Genomic DNA, 20,280 nt, shown 5'->3' on the forward strand with positions numbered 1-20,280 from the left:
TCTCCGCGCTCTCCGGACGCTCGACCGGTGCTATTCCCTGTCTGCCATGGTCGAGTTCGAGGTGCACCGCGCACGGCTCTTCGCCTTTGTGCCGTCCGGGATCCGGTGCGTGGCTGCGTCCCGCTCTTCTCACCACCGCCTGGCCGTGGGCCGCCTCGACGGCTCCCTCGAGATCTACGACCTGCAGGCCAACATGTTCCAGGAGAAGGTGACTCTGGCTCCCGGGGTAGACTGCCCGTGCACATGAGGGCTCCACCTGGCACCTATTTGACAGGTCTCCACCTCTGTGAGGTTTTAATGGCATCTTAGCCATTGTCTGACCCCAGATCTTGTGGCCTTGAGTTCCACAAGCTAGTTCTTTCCTCCGTGAAGTACCGGTAATACTAGCTTATCCAGACACAGCTGAGCTCACAGTGACAGAGAGCCCTTTGGCTCCGCTGAGGCTGGGAATTGGAGCCCCAAAGAATTGTTTCCCTGGGGGATGCCCTGCCTAAACAGCTATTTGCTGGGCATTCTTTGGGGCAAGAGGGTGGGTGGCACAGGTGACTCACCAAGCCCCTCTCTGCTTTACTTCTGTAATCAGGAGGTGTATCAGTGTTTGGGGTTTCTGGCTGCAAAGTTCTCCAGTCTGAGCCCAGCACAGGTTCATCCTTTGTGTGATTCCTCCCAGCTAAAGTTTGTGTATGTGTGTTAAAAGGAGGCCATTGACACCCAAAGCCTACAAGAAACACCTTTCCTTAAACCAGAAAACTGTTCAGGATTGCCTCTTGGTTTAGGGGTCCTGCACCTTCCCCTTACCTATGACTTATCTCTCCAGGTCATTGCTGGCCACGATACGAGGATCCCAGAGGCGCTCTACTGGGCAGCAGGAGACCGGCTCTTTGGTGCAGGTCTCAGTGGGGAAATTGTTGAATACAACTTGGAGAAGCTGAATGTCAAATATTCGTTGGATGCTTTTGGAGGTCCTATCTGGAGCATGGTGGCTGATCCAACTGGGACTCAATTGGCGGTAGGTGCTCCTAGTATCCCAGAGAGGGGCAGCTTGAAAATGTGGTAACGAAGTCTTGTGCTAGCAAGAGAACATCCCTTAGAGGAAGGAATAGCACCTGATGATTTAGAACAATAAGGGGTGTAGATCCAGGTAAGTAGCCGTGTTGGTCTGACACAGTCAAAATATATAAAAAAAATTGTCCAGTAGCACTTTAGAGACCAACTAAGTTTGTTCTTGGTATAAGCTTTCATGTGCATCTGAAGTATCTGAAGAAGTGTATCTGAAGAAGTATGCATGCACATAAAAGCTTATACCAAGAACAAACTTAGCTGGTTTCTAAAGTGCTACTGGACAAATTTTTTTTGCATATTTCAATAAGGAATATTTTACCACATCTATAGATGATGCAAAACCAGAAAGCTAGCCAGCTTCTCAGAAGGCAGTGATAAAACCCCAAATGATGTTAATAGAATGGATTACTGGGGGTGGGGGGAATTCTGGGGAAATGTATTTAAATAAATATATTTTATTGCAAGGCGGAGAGTCCACATCACCCCAGGACTGGGTGTACTTAGCTTGTATAGTCACAATATTTTGCAAATTAGAAACAAAGAACTCATAACACATCCATTAACTGCTGCAAGAACAACTATTGCCAGGACATGAAAATCATTGCAATTATTAACTATGGACCAATGGTATAATGCAATTTAACAAACAGCATTATTGGAAAAATTGACACAAAAATTGAAGTAGCAAGAGGCCAAAAGAAGCACAACAATTTTTTATCAGTATGGTATGACTTTATTGATTACACAAATAATGAGGCATATGGTACAACTAATTAACAGCACAGCCTGGTGTGCATTAAGTACATATTTTAATTTTTCACCTCCCCTGCCTCCCTTTCCTATAAATTCCTATAAATTCTAATTGTTATTAATACAAAATACCTTTTACTTTTGGTCACCAATCTAAGCAATGCACTTTACTATACATCATTTGATATCTGTAATAACTAGTAATTTTGGTATATACACTTTGACAGGAGGGTTTACAGTGGTGCCTCACAAGACGATATTAATTCGTTCTGCAAGTTTTGCCGTCTTACGATTTTTTTCGTCTTGCAAAGCATGGTGTCAGAAAAGTTTTGGAAAAGCTTCAAAAATCACCAAAGTCTTCAAAAACCTCAAAAAAGGCTACCACACCGCGTGCTATGAGTTGCTCCTCGAAGTCAAGTCGCAACTGTATTAACGGTGTTAAGAAAAAGGAAACAAACTTGCAAGACGTTTCCGTCTTGCGAAGCAAGCGCATAGGGAAAATCGTCTTGCGAAGCATCTCAAAAAACAAAAAACCCTTTCGTTTTGCGAGTTTTCCGTCTTGCGAGGCATTCGTCTTGCGAGGTACCACTGTATTTCACATGCACATTAGGAGAAGCTTATTGAGTTAGTGCAGTTTGACAATTGGATCAATTACCTGCAGGGGTGGGCACTCCCTTGTCTCGGGTGTCTTCCAACAGGGGCTAGACAGCCATCTCTCTCTAGGGGATGCTCCTGCTCTCTGGATTTCCAACATCAATCAGGGGTTTGGATTAAACAGCTTATAAAGCTCCCTCCAGCTCTTCAATTTTCTGCATTTCATTCTCTTCTCCACTCAGTGTCCTGCTTCCTGAGGCTTAAATTCTTTCCTTGTGAGTAGTAAGGTGCTTCTCCAGCACCAGCTTGGCATCTGTTTCTGTGTTTGTGTTATTGATAATCTTGTGTAGTTTGGTCAGTCAGAGCTCAAATTATTGGGCAAAGCCCTGGACTCTTGGCTGTCTACCAGACAGGATTCTGAACAGGCTACTGACCCTCTCTCTTGTTCTTGCAGCTTGGCTGTGATGATGGAACCATTAAGCTCTTCAACATCTTACCAGATAGAATCGAGTTTGAGAGGCAGCTGGACCGACAGAAAGGTTGGTTGTGGGTGGGGGTGCATGTGGGGGTCATGATCACCAACAGGATGAGCTCTGAGTCCATGTGCAGGAGGGGTAAAGGTAAAGGGACCCCTGGCCATTAGGTCCAGTCGTGACCAACTTTGGGGTTGAGGCGCTCATCTCGCTTTATTGGCCGAGGGAGCTGGCGTACAGCTTCCGGGTCATGTGGCCAGCAGGACTAAGCCGCTTCTGGTGAATCAGAGCAGCACACAGAAATGCCGTTTACCTTCCCACCGGAGTGGTACCTATTTATCTACTTGCACTTTGTGCTTTCGAACAGCTAGGTTGGCAGGAGCAGGGACCGAGCAACAGGAGCTCACCCCACTGCGGGGATTCGAACCACCGACCTTTTGATCGGCAAGTCCTAGTCTCTGTGGTTTAACCCACAGCACCACCCGCATCCCTTGCAGGAGTGGTAGGGAGCCTGATTTCTTGTTGCTTGCAGAGGAAAGCCCCTTCGGGATGCAAGGAGACCACTTGGCTCAGTGGTAGAGCGCATGCTTTGAATGCACAGGGTCCCAAGTTCAGCCCCTGGCATTCACAGGAAGGGTTGGGAATGTCTGAAATCTTGGAGAGCCTCTGCCTGTCATTTTGGATAGCAAGGACCTATAAAGACCAGTGGTCTGGTTTGGTATAAGGCAGCTTCTTGTATTTGCATGTCCCTCTGAGCCTCACCTACCTGCCCCCACCCCCAAAATGAGTTTGAGTCTTGGTACATCTTATAACTGAGACTCTCCTCTTCTGCCCCACCTTTCCTTACAGGACGCACCCTGTGCCTTTCCTGGCATCCATCAGGGACCAAGATCGTAGCTGGCTCCACTAACATCATTCGTGTCTTTGATGTCAAATCAGGTGAGTTCTGGAGTTAGGCATGTTTTATGCTGGGGCCTGGAATATGGTGTGTGTGTGTGTGTGTCATCAGCTCGTCTAAGCAAGCTTCACCTTCATGATTCTGGTCTGTGGTGGCCATTAAGAATCAAGGACTGCACCCTCTTGACTGTCCCTTCCATACACCCAGGTTCAATGGCAAGGAGAGGGCAATACTGGCTGGCTTGCCCATAGCTGGTGAACTCCCTTCCATTAGAGAGGGACACATAATTCAGTGACAGAGTATATGTTTTGCAATCCAAAGATGTTAGGTTCAATTCCTGGCACCTCCACTTTGATGGCGCATTATGGGAAAGAGCCTCTGCTCTACCTGGAGAGCAGGGTTTGCCAGCTTTTTGGGGCCTGTGGGCATATTTGCATACTGCAGAAACTCTTGCAGGCATCATATACATGCAGTAGCATATTCTGTTGCAGGTGTGGGGAACCTTTAACCTTCCAGATGTGACTGAGCTACAACTCCCATCAGCCCCAGCTAGCATGGCCAGTTGCCGGAGGTGATAGGAGTTATACTTCAGCCAGGGTTTCCTCACACCTCTTCTGTTGGCTACAATAGGGTGCTTCTTTCAGACCTCATTTCAGCAGGAGGAGGAACCCTGGGCAGGCAGAGGTGCACCCACTGGTGCCATGTTGGTGACCCTCCCCATAGCGCCCTGTTAGCATTTGAGCAAAGGGGCTTTCCTTAAGGCCTTGTAAAGGCCTGTTCGGTTTGGGGTGACTGTTGGCAGCTGAGGCTAAGCAGACCCTGAGTGAGCCTGGTGCCTCCTTTGCAGGCCATGCTGTCCAGCGGATCCTCGTGGACCGGTGCTTCAAAGGGTCCCGCAAGCGGTTGTCTGTGGTGGTGTGGGATATACTCTTCCTTTCGGATGGCACAATTGTCAGCGCGGACTCTGCTGGGAAGGTGCAGTTCTGGGACTCGGAGATGGGGACGCTGCTGTGGAGCCACCCTGTCAGCAAGTCAGCCGTGCTTTGCCTGGCTGGGTCTGAGGTAAGTTGCATGTTAAAGGCAGAGCAGCGGCACTGGGGGCGGGGGAGGGTGGCAGCGTTTGCTTGAGCTTGACAAGCAGAAAGGAAAGCAGGAGTCACTTATGTGGCAGAACAGGGGGAGTGTGAAATTGAACTGCAGAATAACAACAGTCCAAGATCTGGAAAGTTGCAACCCAAGGCAAACTTTCTTACTCCTCAGGGGGAGATAGACAGCTATCCTGGGGGACTGTGAGCAGAGTCCTCATTGGAGGGCAGCTTATTCCCAAGCAGCCTTTGCCAACTGTGGCACTGATGGGAGCCGTAGTCCACCAGATCGGGAGGGTCCCAGGTTGGCGTAGGTTGCTCTTGAACTTGGCCCTGTGATGATATGATGCTAGCTATCAGAAATTCATTTAAATCAAGACTTTGTGGCAGATAAAAGCACTTTGTGTGTTATCCAGAGCCTCTGAAAACCTGAGTGTGTACATGTAGCCATTCAGGGAAATGACATTGTTCTGTGCTGAATCTGAGCTTGACTGGGACATCCAGCTGACCAGTGTTGGTGGCCAGGAGGCTGAGCTTGATGGATCTATGGTCTGACCCAACATGGCAGCCCTTGGTCTGTGTAATGTGACCTCAGTGTGCGGTCAGTTCACTTATTTTCATTGCATGAGGTTCTGCATCGACCTGTTCTCTGCCATTAATACTTCCTCCCTGCAAACCTTTAGCTTGCCCAACTTTCTCCACAGGCAGAAGACAGTATTGTGGTTGGCACTTCGGAGGGGCTGGTATATCAGTTCCAGCTGCTACCGGTTAAGCTAGACAGTGCTGAGCTCCAGTGGGTGCGAACAAGGCCCTTTAAGCAACACACCCATGATGTGCGGACAGTAGCACATCTTGCAACAACATTCATCTCTGGAGGTAGAGTTCACTGCAATCTTGTGTGTGTGTGTGTGTGTGTGTGTGTGTGTGTGTGTTTGATTGCTTTGTGGTAAAGTACCTGCTTTGCATACAGAAGTTCATGGGTTCCATCCCCAGATGCCCATTTAAAAAGGACCACGTAGGTAGGAGGTGATGATGGGAAAGGCCTCCCTCTGCCTCCTGAGACCAAGTCAAAGTAGACATCATTGGTCCAAGTCACTGGTCTTCAACTAATGGGTCACTGTCTGATCCAAGGTGGGTCACAACACGAGCACTTCCACTATGCAAACACAGTGGTACCTCTGGATGCGAACGGGATCCATTCCGGAGCCCCATTCGCATCCTGAAGCGAACGTAAGATGTGAGTGCACGGGTCACGTTTCACTGTGCATGCACGTGACGTCATTTTTAGTGTCTATGCATGTACAAGCAGTGAAACCCGGAAGTAACCTGATAAGCGCAACCTGAAAATATTTAAGCTGAATTGTATTCATCCCGAGGTATGACTGTATATGGCAAAAGATTAAGGAATTGGTCCCCAAAACATATTTGGGTTAAAAGCAGGTCCTTGGTGTGAGAAGGTTGAAAACGACTGGTCTAGGAGAACCAGTAGTTTGATCTGGTGTGTGCACATACCGCCTATAGAAGGTGCTGTAATCTGATGCATCTTGACCTGCTTTGCACCCCTCTTTATTTATTTATTTCATTTATATCCCAGTTTTTGCTCCCAAGTTGCTCAAGGTGGTGCATCTGGTTCTCCTCCTCATTTAATCCTCACAACAACCCTGTGAGGTAGGTTAGGCTAAGAGATAGTGACTGACTGAAGGCCACCCAGCGATCTTTATGGCCGAGTGGGGATTTGTAACCACTATACCACCCTGGTTTTTTCCCTTCTTATTTAGGTCTGGACGGGGAACTTGTGATCCGACAATTCATGGAGAATTTGGATCCCAAGTCTCATGAATCTACCCTCCAGAGAGTCACCTTCCCTCACGTGAGTAGCGGGATTGGCGCCTGCTATCTAGCAATGCCTTCTCTTCTCACAGATGGCTTCTCATAGCTTCTTCCTTCCTGCAGTGGTCCTGTGCACTAGAAGGACTCAGGGGCAAGCCATGCAGACTCTGCTCCCCCACCCCACTTCTCACCTGCCACTTCTTTTCCCTCTTGCAGAGGTGCCTTGTCTCCTGTGCCCGGATAGCCCGCCTCCTCCTCTTCCAATACCCAAAACATCTGGAGCTTTGGCGACTTGGAGCCACCAACACAGCAGGTGAGAGCAAACTTTGCTTTCAGAGCCTTGATGGTCTGGTGTGTTTGAGGTGCCCCTAGAGGAGACATGTCCCTTGGTCACCTGGGCCGGTGTTGAGCTTTGGGCTGCTGGGAAGCTTGGCAGTCCCCTCACATATTAGGACATCCTAGAGAGACTTGATGTGTAAAGATGCTCTTGGTTCTTGTTCCAGGAAAGGCTGGTGAAGTCCTTCCTGTCTCCTGTCCCCCAGAACACCTTCTCCAGCTCAAGGCCAAGGTGAGGGAGCCATGATTTCTTGTCCCCCCCCCCCTTGATTGTGGATGCTTCAGATTCTCAACATGCCCTGTGGGCATGAATTGTGCAGGAAATACCTCCACTTTAGATACAAACAGATTTATGCAAAAGCAGGCTGTGGGGTTTTTTTTAAGCATTAGAACAAAGAGGAGACAGTCTCTTGTTCTCCCTGAAATACGATGTTTATTTAGCTCAATGCATTTCAGAGTTGAGCCTGCAAATGCTTGTAATTCCTTGAACCTTAAAGAGACTTCTTCTGGACATCTGAACTGAAAAGAGCTTCAAAAAATCTACAAGACCTTCTGGATACAGAAATAAAGAAAACATCTTACAGCCTCATAGTTTGAAACTGCTTTTGGTTCAGGCATACAGAGTAGGTTTTTATTTCTTTAAGGATTAAGTAATTTACAAGCATTCACAGCTCCTGGTGAAGGAGTTTCAACTCTGAAACATGTTGAACTAAATAAACATCTTATTTCAGGGAGCACAAGAGCCTGTCTCTTCCCTGTTCAGCTGACCCTGGTGCTTCCCCCTCTGCTTTTCTGCTTGCTATGGTTCCCCTACATCTTCTTAACTGTTGTTGTTCCCAAGCCAACTCAAGGCAATCTTGCAAGATGTTGATTTTGCTGAGTCTCCAGAGGTAGCAAGTCCCACCGTTTCATCTCTCTTAGTCCCCTGTATCTTTTTGGAGGAACCTAGCTCAGCTTCTCCCTTCATCTGGATTCCTTCCTAGGGCCCTGAGCACATTGCCAGCAGCTGCGTCTCACCCTGTGGCTCCTGGATTGCCTACTCCACAACTTCCAGGTTCTATCTGCACCAGGTCCAGCTCAGCAGTGGCCATATTGCTATCAAGAGGGTGAGTGAGAATTCTGCAGGGTGGAGACTCTGGCCTGGGTGTTCTGGTCTGGGGCATGCTAGAGCATCATCCGGGAAAGCTGAATGTTGGAAGATTCTGGAAAGACAAAAGGAAGAACTTCTTCACACAGGGCATAGGTAGATGATGGAGTTGGCTGCCGCAGGTTGTAGTAATGGCCAATAACTTGCATAGTTTCAAAGGGGGATCAGTCAGATCTGTTTAGGATAAGGCTATGAATGGCTACTAGCAATGATGACTGTGCACATGACACCCCCCCCCCCAAGTATTGGAGACAGTCTACCCTTGAAGGCATATTGCTGGGGATGATGAGCAAGGAATGTTGCACTTGGTCCTGCTTGTGGTCATCTTCCCTTTGGGGCATCTGATTGGCCCCTGAGAGAACAGGAGGCTGGGCTACGTGGGCTGATCCAGCTCTAGGACTCTTAGTTATTTATGTCATTTCAGCAATTTAGATACATCTTAAGTACAGTAGTCTCTAAGCAGTTTACACGGATGCAATCCAAAAAAAGTAAAAATCAGATTAAATGATAAAATTATTATGTTCTTTTAAGATTTTGTAACTTATTCTTATAAGTTGATGGAAGGAACAGGAAATGCTTTTCTAGACTTCTCCAAGTGGGCCTCCTTGGGGGAAAGGGGGTTGGGGGAAGGGGAGGTGGGGCCTCAGGGTAGAGCTGGCCACACTGACCCTTAACCCTTGCCTTCCCAAAGGTTGCTAAGATTCCAAAGGGGATTCGCTCAGCCCACCACCTCCTTTTCTCTGAGGACTCCACCAGGCTCTTTGTGGCATCGGACAACGGTTCTGTGCACATCCTCAAGCTCTTGCAGTCAGGAGTCTGCAAACACCTGCACATCCTCCGCCCCAGCTCAGGTAAGATTGGCTATTTGGAGAGCAGGACATACTTACCAGGACTAGGGTTAGGGCAGATTAGTGGCTTTTGAAGTGATATTTTAAAGTGAAGCCAGGGTAAAGAAAATGTCTATAGATACACATATTAATACACATGCATTTAAAACTTTTGAAAGCCACTTTCCTCATGCATCCCTGCAGAGACGTCAGAAGCTGCATACCTGCTGGCGGTTAGTGCCAACGGCCAGTGGTTGGCTGCAGCTAGTGGTGATCGGGCAGTCAACATCTACAACTTGGAAGATGCCAAGGTGAGCCAAGCAGAACCTGCCTGCAGTGGTGAGAGGATGAACCTGCTTGGTCTGAAAAAGTGAAGCAGGTTCATCCAGATTCTTTGTTGCATCCTCACCATGAGAGTTCTGAGAGCCTTCTGGGCTCCTGTGCAATGATACAGCCCCAATGAAGGGAAGGGGGCAGCCTGGGCCACCTGGGTGGGAGGAAGGCTTGGTGAACCCCACTGTCTCTCTCTCTTGTCCAGCCTCATTGCACGGTGCCTGCATATGACTGCCCGGTGACTGCTTTGGCCATTCACCCAGGGACCAATAATGTTGTGATCGTCCACTCAGATCAGCAGGTAAAACCTTCACAGCCAACTTCACCTCCCAAGCCTCACTAGGCACACAGAGAATCGGGGGGGGGGGGAGAAGTTTGCTCCATCTGTGTGCAGAAGAGTTTTGCCCCCCCCCATTGCAGTCAGTCCCAATTGCTCACAAGGAGGATACTGGTGGGAAGATCCTGGGAATCGTTTCCCTGGTACAAGTGTAGGGACCGCCAGCAGTGTAAGTTCTCGACCCAAGGCAGGTGAAATGTCTTGTTTCCACTGGAGAGGTTACTTTGCTCTTTGCTTGTTACTTGTGTGTGTAGCCCACCCTTCAAGGGTCCCAGAGCAGCTTAGAGAAATATTACAAGCTGTGCTGCTTGGGGGCTTCCCTTTGGGGCAGCTGTTTGGTTGCTGTGAGAACAGGATGCTGGACTAGGTGGGCCCCCTTTGGCCTGATCCAGCAGGCAGGCTCTTTTAAGTTCACAATTAAAAACAAATGCAGCTTGCCGTTAAAACAATAAAATAGAACCACAAAAGAACAGAAGAGCAGCATAGAACTGCAGCACATAGCAGTGCAGGAGGAGGGAAGACGTCTACTCAGCCAAAGGCCTCCTGATGTGTCCTGACTAATCAATTAAAAGCATGCAGTGCGCAGAGACAAGCCCCAGAGGGGAGGGCATTCCACAACCTGGGAGCCACTACAGGGAAAGCCCTCTCACTGACTGCCCCCCTCAAAAGCCCCTCTCTGATCATCCACCAGAGTGACCAAGGTAGTTTTGGTGCTGTATCTGGGTGTGAAGCCGGATTAAGTGTGTCTAGATCGATATTATTTGCAATTCTGCAACAAAAGCCAGTTCTTTGTTATTATGATTGAAGGCGAGCTACAGGCCAAGGTGTTTCTATTCCAGGCAAGTCCAAAATTTGGCATTCCGGAGGTGGCAGGGGAGATTCACTTTTGTTTTTTCTATGATCCATCTCTAGGGGTAACCTTTGCCAACCAGAAGTTTTAAACTACAGTTCCCATCAGCCCAAAGCAGCACAGCTGGGCTCCCAGCAGCTCCAGCATCTTGTGGCCATGCTGCCTGGGGCGGATGGGGGTTGTACCCCAAAATCTCTGCAAGGCACCAACTGGTGAAGCCTGATCTCGTGCTTTATGGGGCTAAGCCCCTGCTTAACAAACCTGCTGCTCCAGCCCTCTGTTGTTTGTCTTCCTCTTTCCCAGATGTTTGAGTTCAGCATCACCAACAAAGAATACACCCCCTGGAGCCGGAAGATACAGAAGCTCGGGCTGCCCAAGAATTGGCAGTTGCGGGAGACACCCATCACCCACATTGCCTTCAGCCCCCAGCAGGCCTCCCACATTCTGCTGCATGACACATTCATGTTCTGCATCCTGGATAGGTCCACGGTGAGGAAGGTTCCAGCACCAGACCACTGGCAGTCTGCCACTCAAGGGTGCACAGCACCTGTTGTTGTCTGAGCCACTGGTCACACCCAGCCCATTCCTAGACTTGTCTGCAAGGGTACCAGGGCGAGGAATGCCCAAAAGCTCAGTGGCAGGTCCTGAGAGGTCTTGCTTTGGTCGGGCCTCACCTGGAGTAGCTGTGTCCCATTCTTGGACACCACAATTTGCTACAGAAAGATGGAATGTGGAATGTGGCAGAGGAGAGCGGTGAAAGTTGCGAGGGGCCTGAAGAAAGTCCTTTGAGGAAAGCGCTGGGAAGGGCTGGTGTAGAGAATTTTCCATTCAGAGTAGGTGATCCATCAAATGTCAAGGAAGAGATTTAAGTCACATCTGCACCATACATGGCTTCCCCCAAAGATTTTTTAATTTTCTCCTTGCAGACCAACAGTTCCCAGCAATCTTCACAAACTACAGTTCCTAGGATTCTTGGGGAGGGGGGCAGCCACATGGTTTAAATGTGCTTGAAGGGTATGGTGTTGATGTTCTTTCAGCTAAATGTTAGTAAGGGCATCCTAGCAGTGGGTGGTATTAAACTCTAGTCCTGCTCATAGGTACACTAAGTTAATGGACATGACTAATCTAGGTATGTCTACTCATGAGTTGAATACCACCCAGTTAGAGCTGTTTGGAACCAGCAGGGAGGTAGCAGGCTCTCCTTCATTACAGGTTTTTATGCAGAGGCTGGATGGAAACCTGTCAAGGATGTCAAGGGCATGGCTTTCCTGCATCCTCAGAGGGTTGGACGATGACCTTTTGAGCTCCCTTAAACAACTTTTATGATTCTGTATGCCCAAGACCCTGGAGAGCTGCTGCCAATCATAATAGACAGGTGGAGCATCAGTTAGAATAAGGGACCATCACAGGTTCAAACATCTCCTCTGGGTCAGTGATGGCACATCCATTTTGTCCTGGTAGGGGGACTTCTGTAGGTTACAATCATGGAAGTTTGGGGGGAGGTGGGGGCGCAAAGCTGGCTGATATGTCTAAGAAAGGCTCCGGGAGTCTGGGGAGGATTACAGATTGCTCCAGCTCATAGGCTACAATAGGTAGACCTGGAGGCTGCTTCCAGCAGGGGGACTTAGCTGGGTCATTTTTGTCCTGGCAGAGAGTGCAACACAGCTCCAGGCAAATTAGCTGCACTGCTTGTTCTCCACAGCTTCCCTGTGCCCTCAGTAACACTGCCTTTTCTCTCTCCAGTCGTTGCCTGATGACTCTGCCTTCTTGAATGACCAGCAGTCCCATGCACAGTACTCCAAGGTTGCTCACTGTGGCTTCAGGCCCTTCACGTTCTGCAAAAAGTACCAGGTTTGTCTTTGTGCATCTGCACCCCACCCCACTGGACCCAGGAGAGGCAAAAGGAAACACACACCCCCCAGTGCATGGTTCAGGGATGCAGGGAGCTGCCATCAGGTCTGGAGCTGGCTGAGAGGACTCTGAAAGTGGGTTTTACAAATCCATGGAGAAACATTTGGGGAGTACCAGCAATGCCCTGACCAGGGTGCTGGCATGGTTGAAGGCCAACCCTGGCATGACCAGAAGTAGAGTGCTTCCAGCCTCAAAACAGCCCTGCTGGACCAGACCAAAGGGGACCATTTAGCCCACTGTCCTGTTCTCACAGCGGCCAACTAGTTGCTCCAAAGGGAAGCCCACAAGCAGGACCTGAGTGCAACAGCAGCCCTCTCCCCTTGTGGCTCCCAGCAGCAGGCATTATTCAGAAGGATATTGCCTCTGACAGTGGACGGAGAACATAGCCTTATTCTCTTCCATGAATTCGCCTACTTCTCTTTTAAAGCCAGGTACGTTGGGGCCATCACTACTCCAAGCCATGCTCCGGTTGGCTTGGCAATGAAGCTGGTGCCTCTGGGCCAGAGAGAGGTGCATCTGTGGCAGGGAAGTACAGCTTCATTGCCAAGGCCACAGAGCTGCTTCCTCTGTTGCTAGAAAATCCAAGTGTCCCATAAGGAGCAGGGCTGCTGTTCAGCCTGCCGGCCTATTTTTCAAATCCCAAGTAGCCACATGGCACAAGGAGGGGTGTGTCAGTCCCACATTACACTGAGCACAATGAGAGAGCAATAAATGCCGGAAACAACCGGCATCATAAGCCCACTGCCTTTGATTTCTTGAACAAGGGTGGCAGAGGCAAAAAGGGTGAGTGTGGCAAGACTCTATCGCCAACACAAGGGGGAGAAGTCTCCCAGTGGCTACTAAAAGCACCATTCTTCCTGTTCAGAGGCAGCTTGTTGCTTAACACCAGGGAGTATCAACAGAGCAGCTGAGAGGCATTTGATTGACCACTGTAGGCTATGGGATGCCAGAGTAGATGGCTTCCCTTGGTCTGATTCAACAGGGCTCTCTTTAGGTATTGACGAGAGTGTCCTGGAATGGCTGTGAGAAGGGCTTTTGCTGCTGGCCTATCTGGGCAGCTGATATTTTGTAGCATGAAAATAATTGCATGTCCGCAGGCAACATGTGTTGGGCACAAGATGACACCCTGTCTTGAGCCCATTCTGTCCAAAGGTTGCCAACTGCCAACCTCTGCTTATTCTAACTCTCCTCCTTTCTTCTTCCCCCTGGCAGCCGTTGCTGTTTGTGGACCTGTTGGATGAGAATTGCCTGGTGGTAGTGGAGCGGTCTCTGGCAGACATCAAGGCGCAGCTGCCCCCGCCTGTCTATCTAAAGAAGTTTGGCACGTAAAGGCACCTGTCCCAGCCCTGCCATGGCTGTGGCTGTTCCATGCAAGGACTGTCAAGCAGGAAAAGAGCAAAAACCTGCAAGGCTGCAGTGTTGCCCTCCCAACTGCGATAGTCCAGAGAAGCAACAGCTCAGGTGGGCTGAAAGCATCCCCTTTCCTCCTCCTCCTCCTCCTCTGATCCAAAGCAAGTGAATGACTGGAGAGACAACCAGCAGGTCTTGGGAACCCAGCCAACTCCCATGCCTCCTTCCTCCTCCCCTCCTCTGGGCCCTTGAGCTCGCTCCTTTCCTCCGCAGCGTTATCAGGCTGACGAAGTTGGCTTTGACCTTGGGATCTAGGCTAGAATGAATGTTCTTCTCAGTCAATGATTAACCTCCAAGATGCCAGCAAAGACTCCACAAGTAGCTTTGAACCTGAATGGGTGAAAGTCAGCAGAAGGGGCCAGGCTGCTATGGAAGAGACTCGTCTGCCGGTGCCTTTGTTTGTCCCTTTTTAATAATAAAAAAGAGTACTTGGCATTTGTACAGGGCTTTTGAGTGTTCAAAGGGCTTCAACCACGTTACAGAATGCTCCTTGGAAGGTGCGTCAGTATCGCTGAAGGCGAGACAGAGAGAGGAGGCCAGCCTAGCACCACCGTGGCAAGATTTGAAATGGGGGACTTGCTAATTTTTTTCACTCAACTTCTTGGCTGCTGCGCAGACTGAGCATGTATTAGAGCGAGTGTTCTTGCAGGTGTCCTCCCCAGTCTCGGTCTACCATGTGCCTGTCTCTGCTCCTCCAAATGGCTATGGTGGCAGCAAATTCTAGTACTCTCCCAGACTAGGCAAACTGGTTTCAGCCCCATCAAGCAGAAACCATGAGTCCAGCCAGTGAGGAAGAAGAACAATGCTTTGCCTGACCTTGACGTCTGTGTTTCTCCCGAAGTGGGGGCGGTGATGGTCCTAAGTTTCCAGAGGGGGTGAGAAGGAAGTGGCTACAGGGCTGAAATGATACGTTTTGAGTTTCAGGGTGGGGGTGAGGAGAGAGTAGCATTATGCTGCTGGGTGAAGCTGTTGGACTGATAGCCTGCTGTGTCCTTCGCTGTAATTGAAATGATCAAAATAAATCTGACTGAAGATGGGCTTGACTCAAGTGCCGTCTCTCTTCCAGCTGTGAGCTTTCCTTCCTCGCCTGTTTTCCTTCATGTTCTTTTCTAGGTGTCAGATGACGGTCTTGTAGTCATGGCACTGTAGTTATTGTTGTATAGATTTATTGCATAGATTGAGCCTGTTTGTTTGTTTTTAAATCCAGTGGCCATTTTGAAGAAAACAAACCACCCTTATTAGATACTGAATTGTTTGTTCTCTCAACACAAGAGCATTACAATTCAGAAATTATTACTTTAAATAAAGACAATTCCATACGTTCACAAATATGTGGGGTTCTTTTTCAAATAATGGGAGGAAGGCCTAGTTAATAAATAAAAACAAGGCCAATACAAGGTCTATTACAGCAGCTCCTGTAACAAATTTGCAAAATCATTTATGGTCTGTTGTGCTTGACTCTCCCAATGAATTCCCTTTTAAAACAAGTTGGTATTGTTCCCATTTTATAGATGGGGGACTTGAAGCTTTGAGAGTACAACTTACCCAATGCTGTGGCAGAGGGTGGGCCTTAAGCCCAGATTAGACAATGTAAGGTCTAAATCTTCACTGAGATAGCCATTTTGCTTAACAAGAGACATTGTGTGGCTTTTACACTGTTTGGAAGCCATGCCTTGTTATCTTAGCAGGTCCAGGGTTATTTGCTTCCTTCAAATATTCCAGGTGCAGGTGCCAATATTGAATGCATATTTGATAGTTGAACACGGGGCCCCCTACAGAGCTCTGCCTCATGCCGAAGTTGCATTCTGACTTAAGACCTGGCACTGTTTGTTCTACCCAGACTCGAAGGAGCAGGTGGAGGCAGGCCGCTTAGCTTAACTCAGGCAAGGCAGAAGATTTGGCTATTCCTGCAACGGACATCCCTTCCTGTCCCCAAGGTGCTGGAGCCGCAAAGAGTTTATTCCGTAACAGAGATGTCCTCAGGAGTCCGGGATCACTGCTGATTACGTCTGCTCATGTCAAAAATAGCCTTCCACAGCCCAAGGATCAGCGGCAAAGCCTCGACATCAAGAAGGACTCTGGGCCACGCGAGGGCTTCGCTCCCTTCGTGGGAACCTACAGCCAAATTAACGCCAAGCACTTGGGGCTGCAGTTGAACCAAATCCGTCTGTCTCAACCTGCTAGAAATCTTAGCTGCAGGCCTGCCTTATTGGGCCTGTGTAATAAGCTTGCAAAATCCTCTTTTAATCCAGGCTGCCTTTTCCTCAAGCGAAACGGGGGTGATGCAAGTTGAAATTGCTCTGAAGGAAATACAACCTGACAAAAGACTTGTGCCCATGTGGAGCAGCTCCCACTGGGGCTTTAACCAGTCCCTGGAGGGAGCCGCTCAGCCCAGGCTTCCCCAACCTGGTGCCCTCCAGATGTTTGGGTCTACCACTGGCTAGGGCTGATGGGAGTTGTAGTCCCATAAATCTGAAGGCACCAGGATGTGGGAAGCTGGCCTAAACTTCAGCCCTGCTTAGTGTTCCAGTGGAGCTTTTAATGCAGTGGTCTCTAACCTGGAATAGCTCCCCACCACAGCAGGCTCGATCCAGTTGTTTAATTCAGACAGCCTCTTTGTGATTCCAGGCCATTCTTTTCATGGTTAGTGGCCAGTCCTGTTGATTGGACCCTTGATCAGTGGGTGGGCACTGGACACCGGGTTTTCCCTCTTGATGGACCACCTTCCCGGTTGACGAGCCCCATCTGCCCCTCCCCTCTACAGCACATGCAGAAACTGCCTTCTTGACCATTGTGTCTATAGTTGGTCTCATCTGTTCAGTCCACAAGAGCCTGCTTTTGCACGCAGGGGAAGTCCCTAACTCACTGAGGGTTTGAGACCCATTGGCTACACTCACCTGGTTTACCTGGCGAGTTGAAGCCGTTTCCCATGGTGTGGCCACTGTCACATGTTGACAGCTTCTAGGAGCCACAGGTGAGAGCTGAGTGCAAGGTGGGGATCAAAAGTGGGCAAACTATTCCAGAAGGAGCATGACGTGTCCCCCACCAGAGCTATTACCCCTCTCCTAACACCCCATTCACCCCTGGAAATAAGTAGTAAAGAGAGAACAGAAAAATGGGAGAGGAGCATGCAGTGGAGGGTAAGGAAGACTAACAAAGTTCTGATTTCCCCCGTGATTTCTACTTCAATGCTTTTTTGAAGTATCAAATGTCGTTAAAACTAACTCATTTTGGAGGGCTTGCCCCTGCTTTGCTGGTGCTCTAAACATGGCTTAATCTGCCTACTTGGTGATCTAGCACTTCTTAAATGCAGCTATAGCAATGTAAAGTTGACAGTTGAATTACACATCTGCAAATGGATGTGCTGTAGTGGCATGTGAGAGGACATGGCAGGCACCTTGCTAGGAGCTGGGTGGCTGGAGGGATCTGCTTTGCCCTTGAGTGAAAAGAGGCTGCTGACTTAACCCTTTGGCTCCCTCTTCATGGTGATGTTGCCAGAAGCCTTTCTTTGAGGGGTTTTTCCCCTCTTTTGCAATTTAACTTCTCTGATGAAATTGCTCTCAAGTCCTCCTGCTAGTCTCATTATTTTTTAAAATGAAAGAACTTCAACTTTTTAGTACTGTATCTTTATTCCTTTTTTATTCACTGCTCCCCTTAAACGATGAGCTGCAGTGTGCAGCATTTATTTTATTTCATTTCATTTATATACCACTTGATTGTAGAAAACCTCAATGAGGTTTACAGAAAGAATAAAACAGTAAGATTATTAGTAAAAACAAAACATTCAAAAAAATTAAAACTAGCAATAAACTAAAAACACAGCAGCTTCTCATCATCTGGGTAGGCTTGTCTAAACAAACATGTTTTTAGCAGGGGCCCAAAAAAGTACAGTGAAGGTGCCTGCCTGGTGTCAATAGGCAGGGAGTTCCAAAGCGTAGGTGCAGCCACGCTAAAGACTGATTTATTACAAATGCAAAACAGATATTATGCGGCATGGGTAATAGAGCCAGTTTTGCAGGTAAAAGCAATTGAGAGGGCATATATGGGGTAAGATGATCTCACAGCATTATCTACAGTCCAGGAGTAACCAAAGTGGTGCCCACTACATGTAATTGGACTGCAGCTCCCATCATTCCTGACTTTAGTTTGTGACTGATGGGATTTGTAGTCCAAACACATTTGGAATGCCCACTATGTTGGCTATTGCTGGCCCATGCAGGAGCCAGCTGCGCTCTTTTCTGCACAGAAGGCTTTTGCAGCCCGGAGAGGAGTTTCCAGGGGCTGAACCTGGAGCCTTCTGCATGCAAAGCAGATGCACTGACGCTGAGGAGCAGCTTCCCGCGCGGGAAAACAACGGAGTAGAAAAACTCACTGCACCTGAAAGTGAGCATTGGAAAGTGAATGGAGGGTGAGACAAATATTTCCCTCGCCTGCGCAGGATGGCCAGGATTAGCTTCGTATTAATCCGGAGTAACTAAATCCAGAGCAGTCGTCGACGAACTACCGTACTCACTCCTCCGCATCCTCCCTCCCCCCCCCCAGCGCCACGCGGGCGCAGCCACCCGACGTCACTCTCCTTGGAGTTTGGGTCTGGGCCACGCCCTCTATTTCTCCGTGACTGAAAAACCGGCTTAGACTTCGAGGTAGAAGGAAACACAGGTCTTCGCTTCCGGAACTTTTGGGAAGTTTCTCTCCCCCCCCCCCCAGGGTCTGAAGTGAGAGCCGTGCAGAAAACCAGGACTTTAGCCCAGGAGCAGCAAATCAAGGAGTCCCCCAGCAATGGAAAGTTATGGCCAAAAATCCGAACCAATCTCAGCTCACCTTCACCTCTAGTCTGCAATATTTTCTCTAGACTACACTGCGGGGCTGTCGTATCCGATACATGCCTCCGTCAACCTACAATGCGGTGTTTTTAATACATGGTGCCACTATTAATAAAGAGCTGTACTTACTTTAGGACTATGTCACTGGTAGGACTTTTTATGTTTTAAAACTAAAAGATTATGGTTTTGCTGCTGCTATTGTTTTGTCGAGCTGCTGGATTTCGTCCTTAATTTTTAACTGAACTTTTAAAAAGTCTCTTCTCTAAATGCGAACCCCGATATTCCCCTATCCCGATCAGGGATGTCGTCCCTCTAACTTTTTATTTATCTCTATGGTGTGTGGAGGGGGGCGGAGCTCCGCCTCCCGCTCCCACCAAATCCGCTTTGCCGCAGCCGCCCTCACACCGTCCGGCCTCGCCCCTTTGGGCGGGGAGAGGCGGGGTCTCCCGGGGTTCCCAATCCGCCTCCTTATAGGGGGCGGGCGGCGGGCGCGCGCGGCCCATTCTCCTCCTCCGCCTCACTGCTGGAGTTTGCGGCTCTTCCAGCCACTGCTGCTCCGGCGTGAGTCCGGCGCGACTCCGGTCCGGCCATGGCAGTGTGGACGCGCGCCTGCAAGGCGGGGCTGGTGGAGGTGCTGGTGCGCGAGCGCTGGGTGCGGGCGCTTGCCGAGCTGAGCGGGGAGGCGCTGGTGCTCAGCTCCGACCCGGAGCCCGTCAACGGGCTGCCCAACGGCGCCGAGTGGGGGAGCCCCGTCGCGGCTGCAGCAGCAGCAGCATCCCGAGCGCGGAGCCCCGCGGGCAGCCCGGGCGGGCGGAGCGCAGCGGGCAGCGGCAGCCCGGAGATGCCCCCCTCGGCGTCCGTCCACCCGCCTTCCTCGCCTCCCGGCCGGCCCTTCTCCCCTCCGCCGGGGCTGCCCGGTGGCGCGTCCTGCTCCTCCTCGTCGCCCCCGGGCTCCCCTCCGAGCGGGGTGCGCCGGGTGCGAGTAGTGAAGGCAGAGGCGGGCGGGCTGGGCATTAGCATCAAGGGCGGCCGCGAGAACCGAATGCCCGTCCTCATCTCGCGCATCTTCCCGGGGCTGGCCGCCGAGCGCTGCGGCGCCCTCCGCCTGGGAGACGCCATTCTCTCCGTCAACGGCACCGACCTCCGCGACGCCACCCACGATCAGGCCGTGCAGGCGCTCAAGCGGGCCGGCAGGGAGGTCCTCCTGGAAGGTAGGCGAGGGATTCTGGTGGGATGCGCTCTGCACGCGCTCAGGGGGCGGCGGCGCTGCCGCTGCTTATTGTGCCACCCGCTGCTTCCTGTTCCTCGAGGCCGGGGATGGGACCCAAAATAAACAAGGCGGGGGGCGGGTGGTTAGTGAGCCCTCGAAGCTCGCTTGGGGAAGTACCTGGGTTTTCGCTTAAATTTGGCGCCTACCCCGCAGGGTTGTTGGGAGCACAAAATGGGCACAATTCTGAACTCTTTAAGTTGGTTGAAGGGGTAGGGTGCAAGCATTTTAAAAGGTGGGGTCTGAGACTTGGTGTGGATGGGAACAGCTGACTTCCTGGGAGTAAATATTTTCTCTCTTCCCTCACGCAAGTTCCACGGTGCGCTCTACTCTCCAAGTCTGGCCCT

At 50.0% G+C, this 20,280-nt stretch overlaps 2 protein-coding genes across 2 annotated transcripts in view; both read left to right on the forward strand.

The window, feature by feature from the left end:
* Positions 1-46: 46 nt before the first annotated feature.
* On the forward strand, positions 47-14,880 carry UTP4 (UTP4 small subunit processome component; the record flags this gene model as incomplete). Its single annotated transcript, XM_083513635.1, has 16 exons — positions 47-208; positions 818-1,009; positions 2,861-2,945; positions 3,729-3,818; positions 4,625-4,839; positions 5,567-5,738; positions 6,641-6,732; positions 6,909-7,005; positions 7,196-7,260; positions 8,012-8,134; positions 8,867-9,026; positions 9,207-9,313; positions 9,541-9,636; positions 10,826-11,011; positions 12,266-12,373; positions 13,646-14,880. 16 exons carry the CDS (start codon positions 47-49, stop codon positions 13,760-13,762), a joined length of 2,067 nt encoding a protein of 688 aa, XP_083369761.1. The 3' UTR covers positions 13,763-14,880.
* A 4,287-nt stretch (positions 14,881-19,167) lies between these two features.
* Positions 19,168-20,280, forward strand: part of SNTB2 (syntrophin beta 2) — a 34,411-nt gene continuing 33,298 nt past the window's right edge. Inside the window, exon 1 of the mRNA XM_083513684.1 lies at positions 19,168-19,877. Within this exon, the coding sequence (XP_083369810.1) occupies positions 19,256-19,877 (622 nt within the window). The 5' untranslated portion in view covers positions 19,168-19,255. The remainder of the gene's footprint in view (positions 19,878-20,280) is intronic.

The sequence above is a fragment of the Podarcis liolepis genome (assembly GCF_965112155.1).
Source record: "Podarcis liolepis genome assembly, chromosome: 7".
NCBI lineage: Eukaryota > Metazoa > Chordata > Lepidosauria > Squamata > Lacertidae > Podarcis > Podarcis liolepis.